Source organism: Mustelus asterias, chromosome 9 (assembly GCF_964213995.1).
Source record: "Mustelus asterias chromosome 9, sMusAst1.hap1.1, whole genome shotgun sequence".
Taxonomy (NCBI): Eukaryota; Metazoa; Chordata; class Chondrichthyes; order Carcharhiniformes; family Triakidae; genus Mustelus; species Mustelus asterias.
This window is the reverse complement of record NC_135809.1, coordinates 19,920,325-19,945,049: the sequence shown is the minus strand read 5'-3', so window position 1 is coordinate 19,945,049 and position 24,725 is coordinate 19,920,325. Positions and strand designations below refer to the sequence as shown.

The window sequence follows — 24,725 nt, the reverse complement described above, 5'->3', positions numbered from 1 at the left end:
AATTCGATGAATTGTAGACATAGGCCGGAATTCTCCGGCCGTTCACACCGGTGTGATTTTCTGGTCTTGCTGCAATGAATGGCGATTTGGTTGAGCGCCAAATTCCCCGCCCTCACTTGCAGCAGCAATGGGGTGTGAACGGCCAGAAAATTCTGACCATTGTATTTTTCAAGCTAAATTGGCATTGGAACAATGTTGCTGTTGCCAATGCTCAAGTGACACTTTACCCTTCTGTCAGCTTCCAAAATGCTCACCATTCGATTAAAAACAGATTTGTGGAAACCAAAATAATCTTCGCTACATAATATGAGTAAGAACCTTGGGACTGATGTGATGCACATTTAGCAATGACTTCCTGTTTCCTTGAAGGGAGGGTAACTGAATATCCTTAAAACCGCCTGTTGTCCATCATTTAATTTGTGCGGTTGCACAACATTTAGATCCTGATTTGGTCTGTTCTCCAAACACTTTCAATCGCTTCCTGTAGGATAATCAGAACCTCAACTCTACAGACTTAATTATTTGAAATTAGGTAAGATATTTGAGTAGCATTTCTACTCTGGGCGCAATTGACAATCTGGGCACAAATTATTCTCATGCAAATTACTCTTATACAACACGTGCACCCTTCCTGGCTTCCATATGCCTCTGCCTTCCGCTGAAGCACATCCTGAGCTACTTGGAATACAAAATAGTGGGCACAGCAGACAACCAATATTACCTGGATGATATATGGTCTCTCAAGCTGCGATGCCTACACTTAGGCCAGGGTGCAATACTGCACTGTGGATGTGTGCCTTACAACCAGCACTCATACTTCAAATGCACCAAGCTTGGATGGACAATGAAAGATACAAGGAGCAACTCAATGCTTGTGCTTTTGAACTCTTGAATCTTATGTAATATAGTGGAGAAGGAAGCATCACAAATCAGCTAGCAACCTTGATCCTGTTGATGGCATGTCAAAATGGACCTCAGCATGCCACTCCCATTATTAGTGGTAAGAACGGCCTTCATAGTATTACCATTCCTTTTGAGCTCTCTAGTATACAAACACACACAGTCATGTGCAAGTATAAATAAACATATTAAAGAAGTGCTCAAATGTGTTATTCACAATGTAAAAATTATAACCATGGTGAACGTATTAGTGCTGTAGGTGAAATGGCAACCTGCACTCATACGCACTCACACAATGTGACCCTGGTGTTGCCTTGAGGGACGCGGAGGCAGGCTATGCACTTCTTAGACTTTACAGCAGTGAGGAAGATGGTAGACTGCCTGGCTGTGCAAGTACTTGTTGGAATCTCCTTCGGACTGCGACCTCTGCATGGGCAGCCATGATCATTGACACATTCACCAGATTAGGGCTCCCGCCAGAGGGGCTGGAAGTTGGAGAAAGATAAGGATGCTGAGGAGTTCTAGGTAATTTCACCCTCCTCAGTGACCTACACAGTCTTGGATTGGTCCTCAGGTAGGGTTAATGGGGCAGGCTGTTGATGCACAACAATTATCCATTCCAGCAGCTCTTGAGCCAGCAGTGCAACTGTCCAGTTAAAGGTACATAGCTCCTCATGTATTCAATCGATATCAGTGATAACTGAGTGGACTGATCTAGGTTACTGAGGAAGGCTTGCATCCTTCCCTGGTGAGACTCTGCTCCTCCCTGCATCCATTCTGTGTTGCTGCATGTTTCTCTCCACGAGATTGGCTTATGTGGTTGAAACCCTGGGACAATGTTGAGTTCATGATGGCGATGAACTCCATTTGGAACCTTGGAGTTCCCACTGCTTCAGGTAACTCTGCCAGATGTCCACACATTTACTGCTGATTATTTAAGTAGTGTGCCCCAAAAAGTGACTCATGAGGCTCCATGTTTCTGCTCACTGGAGCATCATGACTTTTCCCCCTCCCTCCTCTTAAGCGGACAGTGCACAGATGTCTCTGACTCTGATACCTTCTCCTACACTTTGGTGTGGTGACTTCCACCCTGTGCCATTGACTCTACACAGACTATATCCCTCCGACGTGCTGGTATCTGAGTTAACGGTGGGTGGGCTAGTAAGATGTGACACTGCCTCCTCAGTCATTTCATGCATTCGTGCAGGGAAGGATAGTGCTCTTTGCTGAACCTGTTTATCACGGTGCTCATTCATATGTGTGTTGTGTTCTCCTACATGAGTCACTTACTCATACAAGCCTCATTGCTGAAGCAGAGATATGTGCCGGGTATCGTACCATAGCTGCAGCACGCCACTATAACCCTTCCCTTTTGTCTCTGCGTGGATGGCCCAAGCTATTCATCTTGTCGAAATGCGGCAGCTCATTGAACCTTTTCCTGCATCAAATCCACGAGCGCTGATTGTCTCTTGCTGTGCTCCCCACAGCCACAATTTGAATCCAGGCTTTCTTGGTTGCTGCGGGTGCATTACGCTGGCCAGCAAGGTGGAGGTCTGGTCTCCTCTTCTCACCCTCTTGCACCAAAACCTGAAGATCCTGATGAGAAAACTATGGGGCAGCTGGACCCATTCCTTCCCCGTATCTCCTTTGTGTGACATTCTATTAATAAAAATGTAAGACTAAAAGGGTAATGAGCCATTTGGATTACAATACTCTCATGCACTTTGGTGTGCTGAAATACACTAATCATTTTCACATAACATCAATTGGAGTCCAAGACTCCAAGCTAGAATGCCATGTTCCATGGCCAGTGACAACCCTATTGGTTTCCCCTCTCTTAGTCACATTGTTGTGCTGTGACAGCGTACAGCAATCAGGGACCTGGTCAAAGGTCAACAATGTGGTAGCAAGAGGGCAATTGGATAGGATAATGAGATATGCAGATGACACTGTAATTATGGTAAATGCAGAGCAAAATATTCAACATTCCTCCCATTGAATCCAAAGGATGTGGTGGAGGCATTACTGATAGAATTTCTCTTGTGCGCTTATGTGCTGCTGGTGTACAGTTCAGGTTTCACTTCAGTACAGGAGTGTGGTGACAATACAAGAGTAACAGATATGGATTATCATTAAACTGTGGCAAAACAGAATGCAAAGAAAAGAATTACACCTGTATACAAAGTAACAGTGGAATTGAAAGAAATGAAACAGAATCATAGTCTTATCTGGGTATCCCAATAACATCTGATGGGAAAAGGGACCAAGACATCAGGAAGCACATAACACTTGCAAAAGAAAACTTCACAAAAACGTCAGGCCTCCGTGAGTAATAAGAACATCTCTGTGGAAAGCAGAATGAGATTACTGAAGTACCACATCTGGTCAATGTTACCGCATGCAAAAGTTTGAAGATGAGCAAGGCAATGGAGATAAATTAAAGGCAACCAAGATGTGTGATTTCTGAGACATATGATGATTAGCTCGACAGCACACACAACTAATGAGGAAATTTTGAGAAAAGCAGACACAAAGGAAGAACATTTGCAGATGGTCATCAGGCGACAAATGTAATCCTTTGGACACATACAATAGGAGAGAGAAAGTAGAACATCTAGTCATGACTGGCAAAATTGAGGGCAGCAGAGCAATGGGAAGACAAAGGAGGAAGTACATTGGCACTTTCAAAAGCAGCAAGATAAAGGCAAAATACCGCAGATGCTGGAATCTGAAACAAAAACAAATTGTTGCAAAATCTCTGCAGGTCTGACAGCACCCTGACTCCAAACATTGGCTCTCTTCTCCCTCCACAGGTGCTGTCAGGCCTGATGAGATTTTCCAGCATTTTCTGTTTTCTTGTAACTGTTCCACTTTTGAGAACAACACCAAGATATTGGCTGCTCTTAAGAATCATGAAATTTGGAAAACCATGAGCTGGTGGTGGTGGAGTGGTATTGTCACTGGACGAGTAATCCCGAGACCCAAGGCAATGCTCTGGGGACCTGATTTGAATCCTGCCACTTCAGATCGTGAAATTTGAATTCAATAAAAATCTAGAATTCAAAGTCTAATGATGATCATGAAACCATTGTCATTTTTTAAAACCCACCTGGTTCTCTAATGTCCTTTAGGGAAGGAAATCTGCCATTGTTAATTGGTCTGGCTTACATGTGACTTCAGATCCACAGCAATGTAGTTAACTCTTAAACTCAAGAGCAACTGGGGATGGGCAATAAATAGTGGCCGAGCCAGCAACACCCACATCTCATGAAAAGGAAAATCACCAATATTGTCAAACATGGTACCTAAAGAAAAAGATAAAGAATAGCAGAAGTTTATTAGGTTGATTCCTGGGATGAGGGGATTTTCCTATGAGAAGGTATTGAGTAGACTAGACTATATTCCCTCTAGTTGAAGAATAAGAGATGATCAAATTGAAACATATAAATTTATTTTGGGATTTGACAAGGTAGTTGCTGGGCAGGGATGGGGGCTGGGTGAGGGGATGGGATCTTTCTCTGGCTGGGGATTCTAGAACTAAGGGATAGACTAAGTTATAGGTTAAGTGATTGGCCATTTACAACTGAGATGAGAAAAATGTGTTTAACTCAAGGCATTGTGAATCTTTGGAATTCTCTAACCCAGAGAATTGGATTTTTTTTATTTGCTCAGGGGCATTGCTGGCTGGGCTTTATTGCCCATCCCTAATTGCCCTTGAAATGAATGGCCATTTCAGAGGGCAAGTAAGAATCAACCACACTGCTGTGGATCTCGAGTCATATGTAGGCCAGACCAGGTGAGGATGGCAGATTTCCTTCCCTAAAGGACATTAGTATAACCAGATGGGTTTTTATAACAATCAACATTGTTTCATAATCATCATTGGACTTTTAATTCCAGATTTTTATTGAATTCAAATTTCACCGTCTGCCGTGGTGGGATTTTGGTCCCCAGACCATTATCCTGGGATTCCAGATTACTAATCCAATGACAATACCAATACATCACCACCTCAGTCACTGAGTATTTATAAATTATAAATTGATCCATTTTTAGATACTAAGTGAAGTAAGGATATAAAGTTTTTGTGGATAGATGGATGTTGTAATTTTCCACCCCCCCACCCCACCCCCCTCCGCCCACAGCCAGTTTTCCGGTAGCGGAGGTGGCTCACCATTGGCCGCTGGAAGGATCTTCCATCCTGCCAAAGTCAACAGCCATTTACGTTGTTCACCAGCTGCGCTGTCAAGGGTCCCACCGAGGGAGGTCACCTTTGGCAGGACTGGGCGATCCCACTGGCAGGAAGAGCCGTAAAGTCCCAGCCAGAGTTGAAGTAGAAGATCAGATCAGAAGTGAGCATTCTGAATGACCGAGCAGGCTCTAAAGACCAAATGCCCACTCCTATTTTAATGTTCTTTAAAATAGCATCGGATGGATCAAATATCCCACCTCCCTAATAAGCAAGCTGTCAGCACAGAGTGCAATTAGCATTGGTAGTTCATCCTAAATATTAAAATGAAACCCAAAATATTATCAGACTTCCCATTGATCACCTGATGGATATAACACATGCCACCTTTTGTCAGTTAAATTCCTGTGAAACTTGAGCAGTGCACCTGATAGCAGGATGCCTAATGAAATCCTAACCAATGATTCTTATTGGAATAATGTCACTTCTTCACTCTGGTACTCCAAGCATCCATTTACAAAAACTAACCTGCCACACATTTTTTCCACATCTTTATCAACTTGTCCTCCTTTTCAAGATTTGTGTATCTGAACCTCCTGGTGTCTTTACAGTTCTTTTAAAGATTTACAAGTTAAGGTATATTTATTTTCATTCTGCCTCTAGAGATGTATTGCTTCATAATTATCTGCATTAAATTTCATCTGACATCCCTCTGCACAATCCACTAACCTGCTTATGTTCTCCCAAAATCATTTACAGATTTCCTAGCAGTCGACCACACTTCCTATTTTTTGTATTATCTTCTTTGATCTCATTGGTACTTAGTTATGCTTTGCTGCAGATCATTGGTATTAAAGTTAGAACATAGAAACATAGAAAAACTACAGCACAAAACAGGCCCTTCGGCCCCACAAGTTGTGCCGAACATATCCCTACCTTTTAGACCTACCTATAACCCTCCATCCTATTAGGTCCCATGTACTCATCCAGGAGTCTCTTAAAAGACCCTTTTGAGTTTGCCTCCACCACCACTGACGGCAGCCGATTCCACTCGCCCACCACCCTCTGTGTGAAAAACTTCCCCCTAACATTTCCCCTGTACCTACCCCCCAGCACCTTAAACCTGTGTCCTCTCGTAGCAGCCATTTCCAATTTGGGAAAAAGCCTCTGAGAGTCCACCCGATCTATGCCTCTCAACATCTTATATACCTCTATTAGGTCTCCTCTCATCCTACGTCTCTCCAAGGAGAAAAGACCGAGCTCCCTCAGCCTATCCTCATAAGGCATGCCACTCAATCCAGGCAACATCCTTGTAAATCTCCTCTGCACCCTTTCAATCTTTTCCACACCCTTCCTGTAATGAGGCGACCAGAACTGAGCACAGTACTCCAAGTGGGGTCTGACGAGGGTCTTATATAGCTACATCATTATCCCTGGTCTCCGAAACTCAATCCCTCGATTGATAAAGGCCAGCACACCATACGCCTTCTTAACCACCTCCTCCACCTGCGGGGCCGATTTTAGAGTCCTATGGACCCGGACCCCAAGGTCCTTCTGATCCTCTACAGTACTAAGAGTCTTTCTCTTTATATTGTACTCCTTCATCCCATTTGACCTGCCAAAATGGACCACTACGCATTTATCTGGGTTGAAGTCCATCTGCCACTTCTCCGCCCAGTCTTGCATCCTATTTATGTCCCTCTGTAACTTCTGACATCCCTCCAGACTATCCACAACCCCACCAACCTTCGTGTCGTCGGCAGAATTACCAACCCATCCCTCCACTTCCTCATCCAGGTCATTTATGAAAATGACAAACAGCAAGGGTCCCAGAACAGTTGTGAACAGTTGTGAATGCTGACTTTATTTTTCATAGAAAAATCAGGTACAAACTTGGCTCTGTAGCTTGATCGGGAAGCAGAAAGTCCAGGCTACTATCTCCAAGCAGTGAAATTTTATGTTTCTCCCCTAATAATTTCATGAGGTACATGCACCCTTCCCGCAATTTCACAGCATAGCATTTATTTGAAAAAAGCATAAAACACGGGTCTACAAATTAGAATTCCAAGTAGGCCCAAAGCACACCCAATATTGGACTTTGAACCTAGTTTACATCAAAATAGTGAGTTTCAGACACCTGCCAAGCATCTCCAGGCAACTCGCCAATGAAGAACATTTGAACTTGAGGTTGCTGTGTTGAACGTAGATCAGGTAAGTCTTGAGAAAAATGACTGGGTGAGGAGGTGGAGCAATAAGGACAAGTTGAGATTGAGCAGAACCGTGTGGTTGTAATGTGGAACTGTTAGTAGTTGAGTCTTTACCTGTTGACTATTCTGAGTTTTAAAAGGTACAGCAATCTACAAGCATTTCTTGTAATTAACATGTAATCAATCAAGTGATTTGCTTTAGGAATTACCCTATAATTCAAATAAGGATGTGCAGAAGAGAAATGAGCTTCTCACTGATAATAGAATGTGCCTATTTACAGTGATTAAAATTTGTGGCTGGAAAAAAAGCAGTCGAGTTGCACATAACTTTGCCTTTTAAGCAGAATAAGACATTGCATTGCATCCTTCTAGAAATACCTAGGCTTCAGCTTAAAACAGCCCGGCAAGCAATCGCTGCTATTACTGTGTAACTCTCCAGTTCAATATGCCAATCCAAATTTGCTTCCATAGGAAAGAATTTTTGTGAATCTCAATTTTTCAAACGCTTGCCACACAACAAAGGGAGGGACGTTTAACCAGATGTTCTCCCATTGGAAGAAATTGGTAGATGTTTTTAAAGAACAGCACCCTTTTCTGGAGATCATGCACAAATTGGCTGTGTTTACTGGGCTTGCAAAATCTCACTAACTGTCCTGGCTGGAGACAATACACACCTCTTTAACTTGTGCCTGACCCTCTCTCCACTCACATTGTCTGTAGCTTTAAGACTTGATTACCTGTAAAGACTCGCATTCCAACCATTATCTTGTAAATTGAGTTTGTGTCTGTATATGCCCTGTTTGTGAACACAACTCCTCACTCACCTGAAGAAGGAGCCTGAGACTCCGAAAGTTTGTGCTGCCAAATAAACCTGTTGGACTTTAACGTGGTGTTGTGAGGCTTCTTACTGTACTTACCCCAGTCCAACGCCGGCATCTCCACATCGTGTTTACTGCCAACAGTAACTTCAGTTACAAAGTGATTTGGGATCTCCCTGTGGCCATGCAAGTCACTATATAATTGCAAATCTTTCTTTCTTTTCATTTGTTCCATAGGAATGTCATGTGACAGTACTTCAAATAAAGTAATTATTTAATTGAAGTGCGCAGAAAAGTAAGGGAGGCATGGCATGTGTAATTTTATTTAAAAGTCCATTGTGAATTGCAAGAACTAGCACATTCTCTTAAACATGGCAAAACAAACAAGCATTTGCAGTTAATAAATACCTCATAAAGGATCATAGAAGAACTCCCCACCCTCCCGAAATAAATCTGAAATAGCCAAAGTAAAATGTCCAGGGGCGGCATGGTGGCACAGCAGTTGGCACTGCTGCCTCTCAACCCCAGGGACCCGGGTTCGATTCCCAGCTTGGGTCACTTCTCTGTGCAGAATCTGCACATTCTCTCCATGTCTGTGTGGGTTTCCTCCAGGTGCTCTGGTTTTCTCCTACAGTCCGAAAGACATGCTGGTTAGGTGCATTGGCCATGCTAAATTCTCCGTCAATGTACCCGAACAGGCACCGGAGTGTGGCGACTAGGGGATTTTCACAGTAACTTCACTGCAGTGTTAATGTAAGCCTACTTGTGACACTAATAAATAAACTTTAAAAAAAACAAATCCGCTAATGTAGAAGTTAAGACTGGTCAAAAATTCTATCCAAATCTGAACTATTTAACTCAAATAAGCTTCATTTCAGTCTGGGATATGGTTGTGTGGTGGCTTTGTTACTGGACTACTTATCCAGAGAGCTGGACTAATAACACAGATAACAGGGGTTCAGATTAATCGGTAACAGTTTGAGAATTTGAATTCAGTATTTTAATATTCGAGAAATAAAAAAACGCAAGGCTGTCAGATTGTTCTCAAAATCAAACAGGTTCACTAATGTCTTTTAGAAAAGGAAACTTGCTGTTCTAACTTGGTCCAGCCAATGTGTGACCTCATTGCCATACCAACATTGTTTACTTTGAACTGCCATCTGAAGTGGGCACCAATGATTCCAGGAGAAGGTCCACCACTGTATTCACAAGGTAGCTAGGAGAGGTTAATGAATTGCTATCTTTGCCTGTAATGCCCAGATCCCAAGAATGAATTAAAGACATGAACCCAGAGCTACCTGTTAACTGTATTAGTTGATAAATATTTAGCATGTTTGCTTCATATTCTTTTGCTATTCCAGGGGAGGTGTTAATGTGTTAACAGCTGTGTTAAAATAGTTGATAATGTCAAACTGCTAAAAATTTGATTGTTGAGATTGACAAATATAATTTGTAAATTATAATAACCTTAATGTCTTTGCATCTGTTTGCTTTTCAATTCTAGACTAAAACTAATTCAGATGAAGGCACGATGCAGATATACTTTATCTCTAAAAAGTGAACAAACAAATATTCCAGGAGATTGAGCAGTGATTGGAACACTGCCCCATACACTTGGGGATCACTTAGAAGTACCATGTCTCTATTCTATCACATTAATTCAACTCCAGTTTATTTTTAAACATGAATTTTCCAGCTTGTCCTTCTTAAAGGATTATTTCTCTGTGTGTGCCCTGAATCTCCATACAAGTAACTTCAACTTCTCTTGCACGCTGTAATTCTGAATTTAAAAAGGTTTCTGGCTGGATGGAGGGGGGACTGTGGGGTGGTGCACAGTGGGGGGAGGAGAGGTTTCTAGCTGTGGGGTTGTTGGAGGTAGGGGAGGGGGTGGATGGGAGGGTTTGCTAGTAGGATGTGGTGAAGCTATGACAGATCATCATTCTTGGTAGGGGAGGTAAATAAGTAGCCAAATTGCACCCTACCCACACTGATTTTTAACCTAAAGCGAGATCTCAGAATATAACTTTTCTTTCACAATTTCCTGCAGCTGAATGCTTGCCATAACTGGTCCTGAAAAGCCATTAGACATGCTGTATAAAATGTCTTTGGCACCCCTTAGGCTTCTTGGGGGCGATCATGTGCATTTTGTTACTGTGTATGTTTTTGTTGTCTTGTATTCATTTATCCCAACAAAGCGCATCGAACGGCAGTCATGCATTATGTGAAAATAGATTAAACTGCCAGTTTAATAAAAATTTTGTTGAATTTTCACCAAATGAAATAATGAATCAATTATTTAAAATGTAACTCATTTTCTTTAAACTCATGTATTCATATTAATCTGGCACTAAAATTCAGCTACGAGGTTCCTATTTTGTACTTGTCTATGCAGCCCCTAAGTAATATCAGATTTATGCCATAGGACTATACTCTTAATCAGTAACAGCAAGTTTCTTTTGAGCTTATTAAACTTTAAAAGGACATGAAGGGCTGAGTTTATCTGGTACTTTTAAATTAAACTATTGTAACACCCAAATATATACTTGATTCAAGTCAAACAATACTTTATAGCTTATGACCGTACATACCACTACTTATGTAGGAAAGTAGAACTCATTCTTATGCCATAGAATTTTGAATATTCTTTCTTAAAACATAGAAAGTTTATTGTAGTTTGGATTAATAAATTCAATGTCTTGGTTTGAAATGTTGGTCACTAGGTGTTGAAAGTAAATATGATTAAATGATAAATTGTGACAAAGTTAATCACTGCAAAACAATGTCATCGTGCTACCTAATCAGTTGATATTCCTGCTCAATATTTGTTTTCATTTCAGTTGCAATTTACTAACACAATGTGAGACTTATCCTACTTTAACTCTTTTTTATATATATATATATGTGTTTATATATATTGGTAGTGCACAATAAAATAGCTGGTACCTTGACAGGAGGTCAGCTGGTTATAAAGACTTAGGCCGGAATTTAATGGTTCTTCGGAGACGGGGGTGGGGACTGTATATTGGGGCGGGATGGAGACCCCCTCATCACCTTCCCGATTTCTCATCATAAAATCCGGAACAGGAAGGACCCAGGATGGTCTTCCCATCCAGAGGTCAATTGAGGCATTTTAAATGTCTTCTTTGGACCTCATCGTCCAGCATCCTTACCTGCACAAGGGATCCGTCGGTAGAAACAGAGGGACCCTCCAGAAGCCACCCACTTACCTTAACAATAAGCTCCCCCAGCAACACCCACTTTCATCCAGGGGCTCCAGTGATTATCTGATCGGCCTCACTGCAGTGTCGGCAGTGAGCACCACTCCCGGTGGTGCTCCCAACCTCTAATTGATCGGCAGCTCTCGGGGGCAATGTATCCACCTGGCACTCAAAGCTCCGGCGGAAAATTGCCCCCCGATGAAGCCAGGAACTGTTGGCAGCCGGAGGCTGTCTCACTAGACTTAATCCCAATGGGGCTCCTGGTTTTGACACCAGCCCTTCAGTTGCTTGATGGTCCACGACCATGGTCCACCTTTGATCTACACAACTGTTCTTTTTACTGTACTGTGGTACAGTAAAAAGAACAGAAATTAATTATAGAAGAAACGGTAAAACTTTCAACTAAATAGCACTGCTGCAGAATTATGACAGTTTGCAAACTTCCACTGACCTTTCTGAAGATGAGAAATAACATTCTGTTTTTATGCTAGGAAATGGGCCAGTGTGGTGTTTTAGGTTAAATTGTGGCATTACTAAGTTAAAGTTTATTTATTTATTCGTCACAAGTAGGCTTACATTAACTCTGCAATGAAGTGACTGTGAACATTCCCTAATTTGTCCATGTATTGGCAAATGGATTGTAATTATGGGCACAATGTTATAAGGTTGCGTTTATTTCAACATTGTACTATTTCCAGATAATTTACTCAAAATTGTGCATTTCAGTAAGTCAAAATTTAGATGAGCACATTAGACTTACTATTGTTTCTCTCTGGTTTCTAGTTCTCACTTCCTGCCAGAGCTGGATGCAGAAGTACTGAATGGTGGCCGGGTTCAACTTATGGTAAGAAATTGCCTCCAGCTCCAAGCAAGTTTAATGCATGCGGAGTTCTATATAGAGGGACTTTAATGCTAAGGTGACATATTTTCACTGTTAATTTGTAGTGCAGTTTTCTTCTAAAAGTGCAATGTCCTAATACACTCATTACATGTATTGCAGTCCATGTCTCGTGATTATCTACTTTGTTCTATATATTTTAATGCTTCTGGTGCTTATGTCGATGTTGATATTGAAATAGAGATCCAGGAGTTTTCTAGTTGGCATGTACTTAAAAATGAACTTTCAGATGTTAGCGTAATTTTTTTTTACTGTTTATCAAAGAAAGTTGCGAGATAGTTTTGAACAAGCTGCAATGAACCAATAATAAGTGTCTCCCCACCGAGCCACACTAATTAGATGCTATTTGTAAACAGTTTTCACTTCAAAAAATGTTTAATGATTTGCATGCAGAACAAGTAATTTACTTTTACTTTGTTACCCCAGGCAAGTCATGTAGGTAGAGAGTGCTCAGATTTAGACGTTGTCTCCGTGACCAGTGGTAGTACTCTCAACCAACCGAGTGATGGATTTAATTATCGTCACTGGCGCTCATCAGGATCTGCAAGTAAGTCAGAATTCTGCATTCTTTGAATTTGCTGTTGTATCTCAATTGTTGAGATGGTACGAATGTTGGAATTTTAACTTATTATTTCTATTATTTTTGAATGGTAGTTTAGTTTAAATTATAACTATAATGCATGCGCTCAAATACATTTTATTTCACTAAATATTAGAAATCCGTAACCTGTGTACTACCTCTGAAGTGAAAGGTGGAAGTGCATTGCAGGATTCTACTACTGCAGCTCGTAAGACAAAATGGAGATGGCTCTTCAAAAATGATGTTCTACTAAGTTAGTCCGTTCTACCTCACATGAAGTCCTGCATATTCTGGAGTTTGGCAGCATTTATTTAATGCTTTGTCCTGTTCAAGTGTAGAAAGTGCAGGGGGGAGGGGTACTTCAAAAAGAAATTAAGAGAACAAAGGGGAGGCATGAAGGAGCACTGGCAGGCAAAATAAAAGAAAATCCAAAGATGTGTTATATGTATATTAAGGGCAAGAGGGCAAACGGGGGAAAGAGTAGGACCAAGGTGGCAACCTGCGTGTGGAACCAAAAGACATAGTTGAGGTATTAAAAGAGTATTTTGCATCTATGTTAATTATGGAGAAGGAAAATGTAGGTATAGAAAGCAGGGAGAGGGACTGTGATTAGCATTTAGAAGTAGGAGGTGTTAACGCTTTTAGTGGTCTTAAAAGTGGATAAATCTCCACGCCCAGATGAGGTATCCTAGGCTGCTGTGTGAGGCAAGGGAGGAGATTGCAGGGGCTCTGATGCTAATTTTTAAATCCTCTCTGGCCACAGCAGCAGTGCCAAAGGACTGGAAGACAGCTAATGTGATACCATTATTCAAGAAGGGAAGTAGGAAATAAACAAGTAATTACAAGCCAGTGAGGCTAACATCAGTGTTAAGGAAATTATTGGAAAAAATTCTGAGGGACAGAATTAATTTCCACTTGGAGAGGCAAGAATTAATCAAGGATAGTCAGGGGGGAGATCATGTGTAACAAATTTGATTGAATTTTTCGAGGAGGTGACTAGGTGTGTAGATGAGGACAGTGTAGTTTTTGTAGTCTATATGGATTTCCGTAAGGCTTTTGACAAGGTCCCACTTGGGAGACTGATCATGAAAGTAAGAGCCCATACGATCCAGGGCAGTTTTGCAAATTGGATTCAAAATTGACTTAGTGGCAGGAGGCAGAAGGTAATGGTCGAAGGTTGTTTTTGTGGCTGGAAGCCTGTGTCCAGTGGTGTTCCGCAGGGATCAGTGCTGGGTCCCTTGCTATATGTAGTGTACGTTAATGATCTGGTGAATGTGGAGGGTATGATCAGTAAGTTTACAGATGGCAGGACAGTTGGTGGCGTGGTAAATGGTGAGGTGGAAAGCCTTAGATTACAGGATGATATAGACGGGTTGGTCAGATGGGCAGAACAGTAGCAAATGGAATTTAGCCCTGAAAAGTGTAATGTGATGCATTTTGGGAGGACTAACAAGGCAAGGGAATACACAATGAATGGTAGAATGCTAGGAAGTACAGAAGACCAGAGGGATGCATGTCCAAAGATCCCTGAAGACAGCAGGACAGATAGGTAAGGTGGCTAAGAAGGCAAATGGGATGCTTGCCTTTATTAGTCCAGGCATAGAAGAGCTGGGAGGTTATGATGGAACGGTATAAAGCTCTCATTAGACCACAGCTGGAGTAGAGTGTGCAGTTCTGGTGAGCACAGTATAGGAAGGATGTGATTGCATTGGAAAAGGTACAGAGGAGATTCATTTATATGTTTCCTGGGCTGGAGCATTTCAGCTATGAATAGACGCTGGATAGGCTTGGGTTGTTTTCCTTGGAGCAGAGAAGGTTGAAGGGGGTCCACATCAAGGTGTACAAAATTATGAGGGATGTAGATAGGGTAGATTGGAAGTAACTTTTCCCCTTAGTAGTGGTGTCAATAACCAAAGACGTAAATTTAAGGTAAGGAGCAGGAGTTTTAGAGGCGATTTGAGTAAAAACCTTTTCACCCAGAGAGTGGCAGGAATCTGGAACTCACTGCCTGTAAGAGTGCTAGATGCATGAACCTTCACAACATTTGTGAAGCATTTAGATGAGCACTTGAAACACCATTGCGTACAAAGCTTTGGACCAAGTGCTGGAAAATGGGATTAGAATAGATAGGTGTTTGACGACCAGCACAGGCACAATGGACTGAAAGGGTCTCTTTCTGTGCTGTAAAACTATGACTTCATATTACATCTATTTTAGCTGTTCATGATGAGAACAGCCGTTTTGATTTGGCATTCTGACTGGGTACATTTTCCTTAATGTCCTGAAATGAACCTCATTTTCCAATTTTGGACACCAATCCTCATACAGTATGCAAGATTAGAGCACAGACAGTTATCACTGTGCTAAAACTGCAGCAAAGGTTCAACACTAAATCTCAAGGGATCTATTCAAAATAAGTTACACTTAGGCAATTCTTTTGCACATTTTGATGAAGTGTATTATGGTGGTACTAACCAAGAAAGATCTGAATCCAAACAGACCAAGCTGGAATATCTTCTTTGATTCCACTAGCAGCTGCTGCCTTCTGCCTCATCCCTAACCAACAGATCATATCCCAATAGACATTATTTCCATTGGATGTTGTTGGCATTATCTTTATTATCATATTTTTGCTTTGTGCTGTCTGAAGTGCTATCACTTCCTCCTTTCCAAAGGCCAGTACATTCTGAACGGCCAAAATGAGCAGTTAGCTTAAACAAATTGATCACAAAATCTGGCGTTGCCAAGTCAGTTTTGTAAGTGTAAAAAACATCTAAACATCCAGTATGCTAGAATGACCACACATACATTGCTTTGTGTGTTAGTAGAGGCTCCAGTGCTGTACAGGCATTAAGGGCAAGTACCCAAACAAGTATTTGCTGCTGTCCATATGCAAATATGGATCTAATACCTGTATGAAATTCTTGAAATTGTACTGCCCTGAACATGGCTGACAGAGGGTCTGCTGCTTTCAGAAACACAGTAAGGAATCTAACAACACCAGGTTAAAGCCCAACAGGTTTATTTTGTAGCAAACGCCACTAGCTTTCGGAGCGCTGCTCCTTCGTCAGGTGAGTGGGAGATCTGCTCATAAACAGCAAACAGGGCATATAAAGACACAAACTCAATAATGATTGGAATGTGAGTCTTTACAGCTAATCAAGTCTTAGAGGTACAGACAATGTGAGTGGAGAGAGCATTAGCACAGGTTAAAGAGATGTGTATTGTTTCCAGACAGGACAGTCAGTGAGACTTTGCACGTCCAGGCAAGTTGTGGGGGTTACAGATAGTGTGACATGAACCCAAGATCCTGGTTGAGGCTGTCCTCATGTGTGCGGAACCTGGCTATCAATAGCCAGATTCCGCACACATGAGGATGGCCTCAACCGGGATCTTGGGTTCATGTCACACTATCTGTAACCCCCACAACTTGCCTGGATGTGCAAAATCTCACTGGCTGTCCTGTCTGGAGACAATACACATCTATTTAACCTGTGCTAATGCTCTCTCCACTCACATTGTCTGTACCTTTAAGACTTGATTAGCTGTAAAGACTCGCATTCCAATCATTATTCATTATTCTGTAAATTGAGTTTGTGTCTTTGTATGCCCTGTTTGCTGTTTATGAGCAGATCTCCCACTCACCTGACGAAGGAGCAGCGCTCCGAAAGCGAGTGGCGTTTGCTACCAAATAAACCTGTTGGACTTTAACCTGGTGTTGTTAGACTCCTTACTGTGTTTACCCCAGTCCAATGCCGGCATCTCCACGTCATGGCTTTCAGAAACAACAGCTTTCATTTATTTGGCATCTTTAACTTTTACTTTCAAATTTTAAATGACTGCTGGAGGCTGTTACCATAAAGGTAGGCTTTGTAAAATAATGGAGAGTGTTCGAGGGTGCTGCAGTTGATGTTGTGTCCTTGGACTTTCAAAGGGTTGACATGGCACCGCATAATAAACTTCGCCTTTTGGTTAAGTGTCAGATCAAGCCCAAGATGGGATGCTGTGCCTGATCGTGTCAGCTTGGATCTTGTTTGTCTCTTTTGTGAGGACCATGAGTTGGATTCAATTGGAATTTGAATTTGGTTTTTGGAGCAAGTAAATAATGGATTTGGGTTTGCCCAGTCCACTCTGAGCATTGGCTTTTTAACTTTAAGAATGAAGTAAGAAATTTTTGAAAACTTGTAAGCAAAATTACATCTCATGGGATTAAAGGGACAGTGGTGACTTGCATACTGAATTAGCCAAGAGGCAGAAAGTAGGGAGTCGTGAGGAATGGCTGTTTTTCAAATTGAAGACAATTATACAGTGGTGTTCCCCAGGGGTCCATTTTAGGTCATCTGCTCATTTTGAAATATGCTGGGCATAATTTGAAAGTTTGCATTTGATACAATACTTGGGAATGTAGTGAACAGTGAGGAGACTAAGATCAGATTTCAGGAGGACTTGGACAAACTGGTAAAATAGGCTGATGAGACAGATGTAATTTGACACAGTGAAGTGTGAAGTTATATATTTTGATAGGAAGAATGAACGGAGATGATAATTAAGTGGTACAGTTTTAAAAAGGGTTCAGGAACAGAGAGACCAGACATGTGCGTCCACAAATCCTTGGAAACGCTGAGAAGGCTGGTTAAAACCAGGATTTTTTAATAGAATAAATAAACTATTTCTAATGGCGTAAGAATCAATAAGCAGGGGATAAAGAATTAAGCTAATTGTCAAAAGAACCAGAGGCAACATGAGGAAACTTTTTTTTTGCACTACAAATTCCTGTGAACTCCTTATGCACGATCTGACAGGGTGGTGGAAGCAGATTCAATAGTAGCATTAAAAAGAAAATTGGATAACTATTTAAATGGGAAAAAATGTACAAAATATGGAGAAAGAGCAGCAGGATGGTATTAATTGGATAGCTGTACCAAAGTACAGACCTCCTTCAGTGCTGTACCCTTCTATATAATCATTTTTAACGAGCACAGAGTCAGGGAAAATGATGGGAGTGGCTGAAAAAGTAGAGAGGAAAGAACTAAAGGGAAGGTCTGTAATAGATTGGGATTAATAAATGATATAAGGGATGATGTGCTAAAGGGAGTGGTTATAGGATATTCAAAGCAACAAAAGCTGAGTCTAGAGGAACTGTAAATGGCAAAAGCTGAATCCCTGCTCTCCAAAAAATAGGAAACAGGAAAAAGTACTTATAATTGAATTTGTTAAATTAGATATTGTGGAGTGTCTAATTGAAAGATTTAATGTTCTATCTGTCTTTATTTTGGTATTTTCAATTGACCTAGCCTCATCAGCTTTTGGACGAGAGAGTTCTAAATTTCCACTACTCTTTGTGTGAAGTGGTTCTTCCTGACAAAACTCCTGATCAAACGACTGCTAATCTTAACCTGCTTGTCCTGGACTTATCCACTAGAGGAAATAGTTTCTCTCTCTACCCCACAAATCGTTTAATCATGTTAAGCACGTCAATTGTATTGCAATTATATCTTCTATACTCTAAAGGAATACATGCCTAGTCCACGTAACCCATCCTCAGAATTGAACCCTTGTGGCCCTGGTATCATTCTGGTAAATGTGAGCTGCATCCCCTCCAAGGCCAATTATAACAATTTCTCTGAGGTATAGTGCCCAGAGTGAATGCAATACTCCGGGTACGATCGCGCTTTATATCACTGTAGCATAACTTCCCACTCATTTACATTCCATCTTCCTCGAGATGAAAGCACATTCCTTTAGCCTCTTCAGTTAGATGTTGTACCTGTCCCCTGGTTTTTAGTGATTTCTATACATGGACCACTAAATCTTAGCTTTTGTCCGATTAAGGCATTTTCTTATTTGCGATATAAATGAAAATTGTTGTTAAGATTGAGCTATAGATGATAGGATGGAGAAAAAAGTATTTGGTTGTCTCTTTCACAATCATGCAACCTCGTACTTGCAGAAAAAATTGAGAATCTGATAGTATTGGGCTCTGCTTTATGGCAATGATGTAAAGCTGAATGAAAAGGATTGCTATACATATTTGAAGCCTGGTGCAAATAGTTGCTTTGTGTGTTAGTTTTAACAAATCTGTAAATGATTGTAAACAGGTCATGGATTTGTTAAAACCAATACACAATATACCTTGAAGTTAAAAATGAAGGTTTTGTTAAGCTTAAAATAGAAGATGATGTAGTTGCATTATAAATATGTTCATGTACTGGTCAGTATTTCTATTAAAATTGTAAATAACTTTGCTGAATATATTCATAGGAAATCCTGATGTCAAAACGCATAGTGACCACAGCACTGCCTATGACTAGCTGGAACCAACATCTTTGGGGGTTCAGGGTGGGTGGGGGGATGGTTAAATGTATATTTTCACCAACAAAACTTCAAAGGCAACAACCAAAGAATTGTTTGGGAGGGGAATAAAAATGTGAGTTGCCCTTACTTCATGCAGATTTCGACAGTACAAATGCGACAACCTTGTTAACACACAAGGTGTTTTTGGATCTATTTTAAAGTCATACTAATACGTAGGCTAAGTCCTGAGATTGCTTATGTGTTTTTTTTCCTGAAGTATCCTGGAAAATTGCAGCTGTAAATGTTTGAAGAGGTCATTCCACGGACACAGCGAAAAAAACTTAGGCATGACAGGAAATAGCAAGCGACCTATTTTAAAAGAAAGCTGCCCTTCTGAGAAGGATTTTCCTGAAGGTCTTGCATGACAAAGATACTACACAGGGAGAAGAGTACAGGCCATCTCCGAGTCCATATTAAATAGGCAGCACCAATATAATAGTCTGATTTTTTAAAGTGTCCATTTGACTCTTTCTTTGGTCCTGACAAATTGGTTTTGATTTTGACTTTATTTAAATCAGTACCAAAGTTGTGGTATGCTTTATTTGTTAGCTTGTGGATTTCAAATGATGCTACTCATTGCTCTGACATTTTTAAGCAATGTGTTTTATGATGAATTGAATTGCTCGATGTGTTGTATATGTCAGTGTAGGTACCGGCTAACATAACTCAAGATAAATGTTTTGTAACTTTCTAAGCCACTATACTTAAATTACGGGGGTCCTTTTTAATCCTGAGGATTTCTGATTTAATGATGTGTTGCCAGACCAGCAGTTCTTGTTATATAATTGAAGAGACTGGGACACAGAAGATTTATTTGTTAACAGGTCTTTTTAATTAGTATTATTTACAATATGCATGCCAAAGGTATCCATAGAATCTGATATAATGCCACTAAAACCACTGACCATACCATTGTGTTGAACAGTTTGCATTGTTGATCATCTTGCTTTCATGAAAATGAAATAACTGAAGTTTAGGCCTGCAAACAAAGTCAGCTTATTTGGGCATCGTATCAGGGGTTTAAATGCTGAGGTACCTAAATCGATGAACTATATCTATGGTGCTATATGGGCAGTAATAATGTGTGCTAAACATGCAAGGTATTTTTTGATTTATAGTAGACTCTGGGGAATTGTATCAATATTTGGTACATTTTATTTTGCATATTATAATTGTTTATTTCATTATTATTTTATTTATTACTTGACAATGTATTTGTATTTTTATCTTAAAAAATAGAAGCCACTGCACCATTGACAACTAGCTCCAAACCTTTGAAGCAAGAGCGCATATCTTTCCGAAACAACCGTGTGCGGCTCAGCACAGGCTGGGGAAGTGGGAAGAGGCGAGGAAAAACTTTGTAATTGTTTTCTGCCTTTAGGCAGTGACAGTAAAAGGTCAATGGATGTGTCCGTGATCATAAAGTCTATGTCATTAAAATTTAAAAATCTTAGTATGTTTTCTGCTCTTGTTATATAGAAATTTAAAAGCCATTTATATACGTGGCCATTTTGCTTCAATGAGAATTATTGTTTAGCTGATCTCTTGAAAATGATGGTTAATTATGTCAATTATATTATAGAATGACTGTTAACTGTTCTATCTCCTTTGCTTTATTACACACTGATTACTGTATATTTGCAATCTCTACCTTTGATTTTCACAAATAAAATAAAAGCAAATGTTTATAACTAGCATTCAACTGAGTAATTCTTTCTGCACTAATAACAAACCCCATTGATAGTACAGACATGCAATTTCTGAATAGTTAAAATGTGGTCACCCTCTAAAAATAATTTATGAAGGGCAATTATATAATAAATACATTACTCCCCATAGCTTCATTTTACAAGTAGCAAAGATCTACAATGACTGCCACACTACAGAGTGAATTAGAAGATCTATCACACATGAAATAAACCTATTAATGTGCCACTATCAGCGCATTGTCCTTAACCTTTCACATGGTATGATTATTATTGTTTAACAATTCAATGCATTTTACCTGAATCTTGTAACTTCTTTAAATCCGCATGGAAAGAGCATCTTGTATATACTTTCATTGTATGTATGTAGTTCATTTGAGCTATTAACTGCAGGTACCACTTCAGAGGAGCTCCTGATGGCTGAACTTATACTGTCTGCTGTTGATTGAAACCAATGGGGTGCATACTCTTTATGCATAACTTCTTCCTCATTTCGATTCCAGGGTTTATTTTATAATGAATTGAGTTTGTTATTATAGTCATTTTTTCGGGGTTTTTTGGTACCAATTTATAAATGTGTACTGATGGTGCAGATGTACCATATTTTGAACTTGCGTTGTCTAATTGAGTGTTTTGTTTGAATAAAAACCTTGAAATTCTCAAGCAGCTTGTGTACATTTTTGTTTTAAATGTAATATTCAATAGAATATAAAGAGACATAAATCTAACAATTGCAGAAAGCAAATAACCTTTAGGTTTAATAGTGGTTGGCATAATCTTCCTCTTTGGCACGTGTTTTTAAATTTCCCATCAGCAAATATGAGTGAATTTGTCGTGATTTAAATTGGAATTTATTTATTGGCTTTTTTTTACATTTGGACATTAAAAATAAACAATATTGATGGAGAAATCGAAATATTTATGGAAGAATAAAGAATGATATTCTGATACTGAGGAGTGACCTTTGTAAGATCTTTGATTATAAAGAGAAAGAGTTTGTAGAGTAATACATGGCCTGTGCTGTCAAACACTGTGGGATGGAGATGATGTCAGTGTTCAACATGAAACTGGAACAAGGAATGGAAAAATAAGCATGAAAGTTTACTGGATACTGGTCTCGGCCCAAAATAAAGAACTCCTACACCTCAACGTGGCTCACACTTCATGGTTTGGCGAGACCTGTACACGTTTGTTTGTGTAGACTGGAACATCGGGTTCTCCTAAAGTAAATCTAAAGTCATTTTACAAAGTGCCCAGTGTGTCAAGGTGGACCACTTGAACATCTTTTGTTTTCCCCCATGTGGCTTCTCACTGTCCTTGACGGAGCAGTGAAGTTACACCCCCAGAATAGCAATAACTGGTATGTTCTTTGTACAGATACTGCCTGACCAGCTGTGCATTTTCTATTTTCTCTGTTTTGGGTTAGACTCTGTAGCAGGGCAGACCTCGCACCTTCCGCTTCAGCGGCACGACCAGGGCTTGACCTGGGTTACATTTTCATTAACCCCTGGTTGTGTTGCTCTGGTCTCAAATGGATGGAACCGCACTGCATGGACATCGGAAGTTCTGGTAAGAGACTGGTGGCATGCTATATTGTTCTGCAACATGGTGCAGTGCGGTACGAAGCCAGTTTGCAATATTCTACCATAGTTATTTGCCACTCCTGCTTCCAGTTACACTCATTGATGACAAACTCTGGAGACCATTCCGTGTATGTCTTGTAAAACAGCGCACTATCCATAGAAGATCATATCTAAGTTCTTCTAAAGCAGATTGTGTTTGAGCAAGGTAAATTAACCAGAAGTGAATTAGAATTAAAAGCAAATTACTGCGGACGCTGGAATCTGAAACCAATAGAGAAAATGCTGGAAAATCTCAGCAGGTCTTTGTCAAAGCTTTGACAAAGGGTCATCTGGACTCGAAACGTCAGCTCTTTTCTCTCCTTACAGATGCTGCCAGACCTGCTGAGATTTTCCAGCATTTTCTCTTTTGGTGAATTAGAATTAGTTGTGTGTGTGCGTGTAGAGTTTTTCTCCCCATCCCAAACAAACCCTTCTCAACACACTATTGAGTCCACACATTGCCGTCTTGCTGTCTGTCCTTCCCTAACGAAGAAAACACTGTTTTGCCCGCACCCGTGTCCCCTCGTCTTGAGATGTGTTTGCCTGCCCCTAAACTGTTGCACTCAATGAATTCAATGTCAAAATTTAATCGTTTCGAATTTAAATTTCCATTCTTACGCTGCAGCGAATGAATTGCTGTTTCACCTGGTTCTGACTTCTCCTTCCCGCCCGGTTAATGCAGAGAACGGTCCACTTCGAGAACCAAAAGTGCAGGAATCTGAGGATTACATTCGGTTGCAAAAGGTTAAAGCGGTCCTGAAAACAACATCGTTCGGCCTCGCACACCAAGCGTCAAAATAAAATCAAAAACAGAGGAGAAAATCTTCACTCTTGTATCTGATCTTGGATTTCTGCAGATGGTCTGTCACGAAAGCTGAATAAAGATCGGTAAAGATCCACCATGAATGTCACAACTGTTCTATAAATCTTCCAGGATGATTTACGACCTATTTGCACCTCCGCTAAATCAGCGTCGTTCAGGGTAAAGATGGCTAAAGGTTGTCAGAAACACGCAGAGAAATATTTAGGTGAGCGATTGTTTGGAACCCTTGGGATGGAATAAATGTCTTATTCAGTCTGAATCAGTTAAACTGATCTCCAACTGTCTCTGATGGTAGGATTCCAATTCGGGCCACTAAAGGATCTCCAATATTATCGCCTTTTTGCGTTGTTTTAAACTGTTTACAGTCTATTTCCAGAGTCCATCAGATCTGTTTAAGTCTGTGTTTTCAAACCCTTTATTTGAAAAGTTCACCAAAAGTGTGTGCGTGTTTGTCACAATAAAAATAATCAGTGTTTGTGGATTTCTGCTTTTAAACGTGTGCTCAGTTCCTAACAGAAAATGTATTTTAAATCAAATGAATAAATCGTTTTCGGCCAAGTGGAAGCTACTTGTAATTTATTTGTCCCTATCGAATTTTCAGAGCTCCAATGGGCTATGTGACAAATGTAACAACGCTCCTTCTTCTAAAGCGCTATTTTGGGTGACATAAGATATAAGGCGAGTGGTCAGTACAATGCCTGAGAAACCACCATTACAATCCACACAAGGCACTAACTTAATATCTTCTTCACAAAGTTCAGATCATGTCAAAAAAAAACGAAAGCGAACATTTACCTGCCGAGAAAGCTTAACAACAAGGTCGCGTTTAGTTTCCATTTGAAGATTGTCACAATTACCTGGGTAAGACACACCAAAGCCCTCTTTAGCTTCACATTCGAGCCACAGAGGTTTGCAAGGAAATTGAAGACTTATTGGTTTCAGAATAAACTTAATTGACAAAAGGGATCTCAACATCCAGAAGAGGTGCTTTCAGGGGAAGAAGCGAGGGAAGCGAAATTTTCATTTTAAGTCTTGTGAAAAAAAATAAGTTTACCTTTTTATAATTCCCCCCCCCCCCCTTTAAGAATACTTTCTACTTAATATAAAGCAGTCCCCGCTTGTTAGCAGAGTAACGTGTTCCGGCAAACTGTTCAAAACACATTTCCTTTAATGTTTTGAGGGATAAATTCACCGGGGAGGCAATAAAAATATACATTCGTAACGAATAGGCATTTGCGTGTTGACGTCCAAGACATCAGTGGATCCCATTTCGGACTGCGTTTAATTTGGAGGGGATCTCTGAGCAAATATATCAGGTGTGGGCTGCAAACGTTTATGTTTCCTCCAAGTGACTTGTGTGAGCTCCAAGCCGCCGTCTCACAAATCCGAAAAAACTGTTTCCAGTTACTG

General features: G+C 40.4%; 1 protein-coding gene across 1 annotated transcript in view; it reads left to right on the top strand.

Annotated features, from left to right (window-relative positions):
- Positions 1-20,528, top strand: part of lrriq1 (leucine-rich repeats and IQ motif containing 1) — a 147,667-nt gene extending 127,139 nt beyond the window's left edge. The window contains 3 exon segments of the mRNA XM_078221103.1: positions 12,116-12,176; positions 12,657-12,777; positions 20,404-20,528. Of these exon segments, the coding sequence (XP_078077229.1) occupies positions 12,116-12,176; positions 12,657-12,777; positions 20,404-20,528 (307 nt within the window).
- Positions 20,529-24,725: the final 4,197 nt, after the last annotated feature.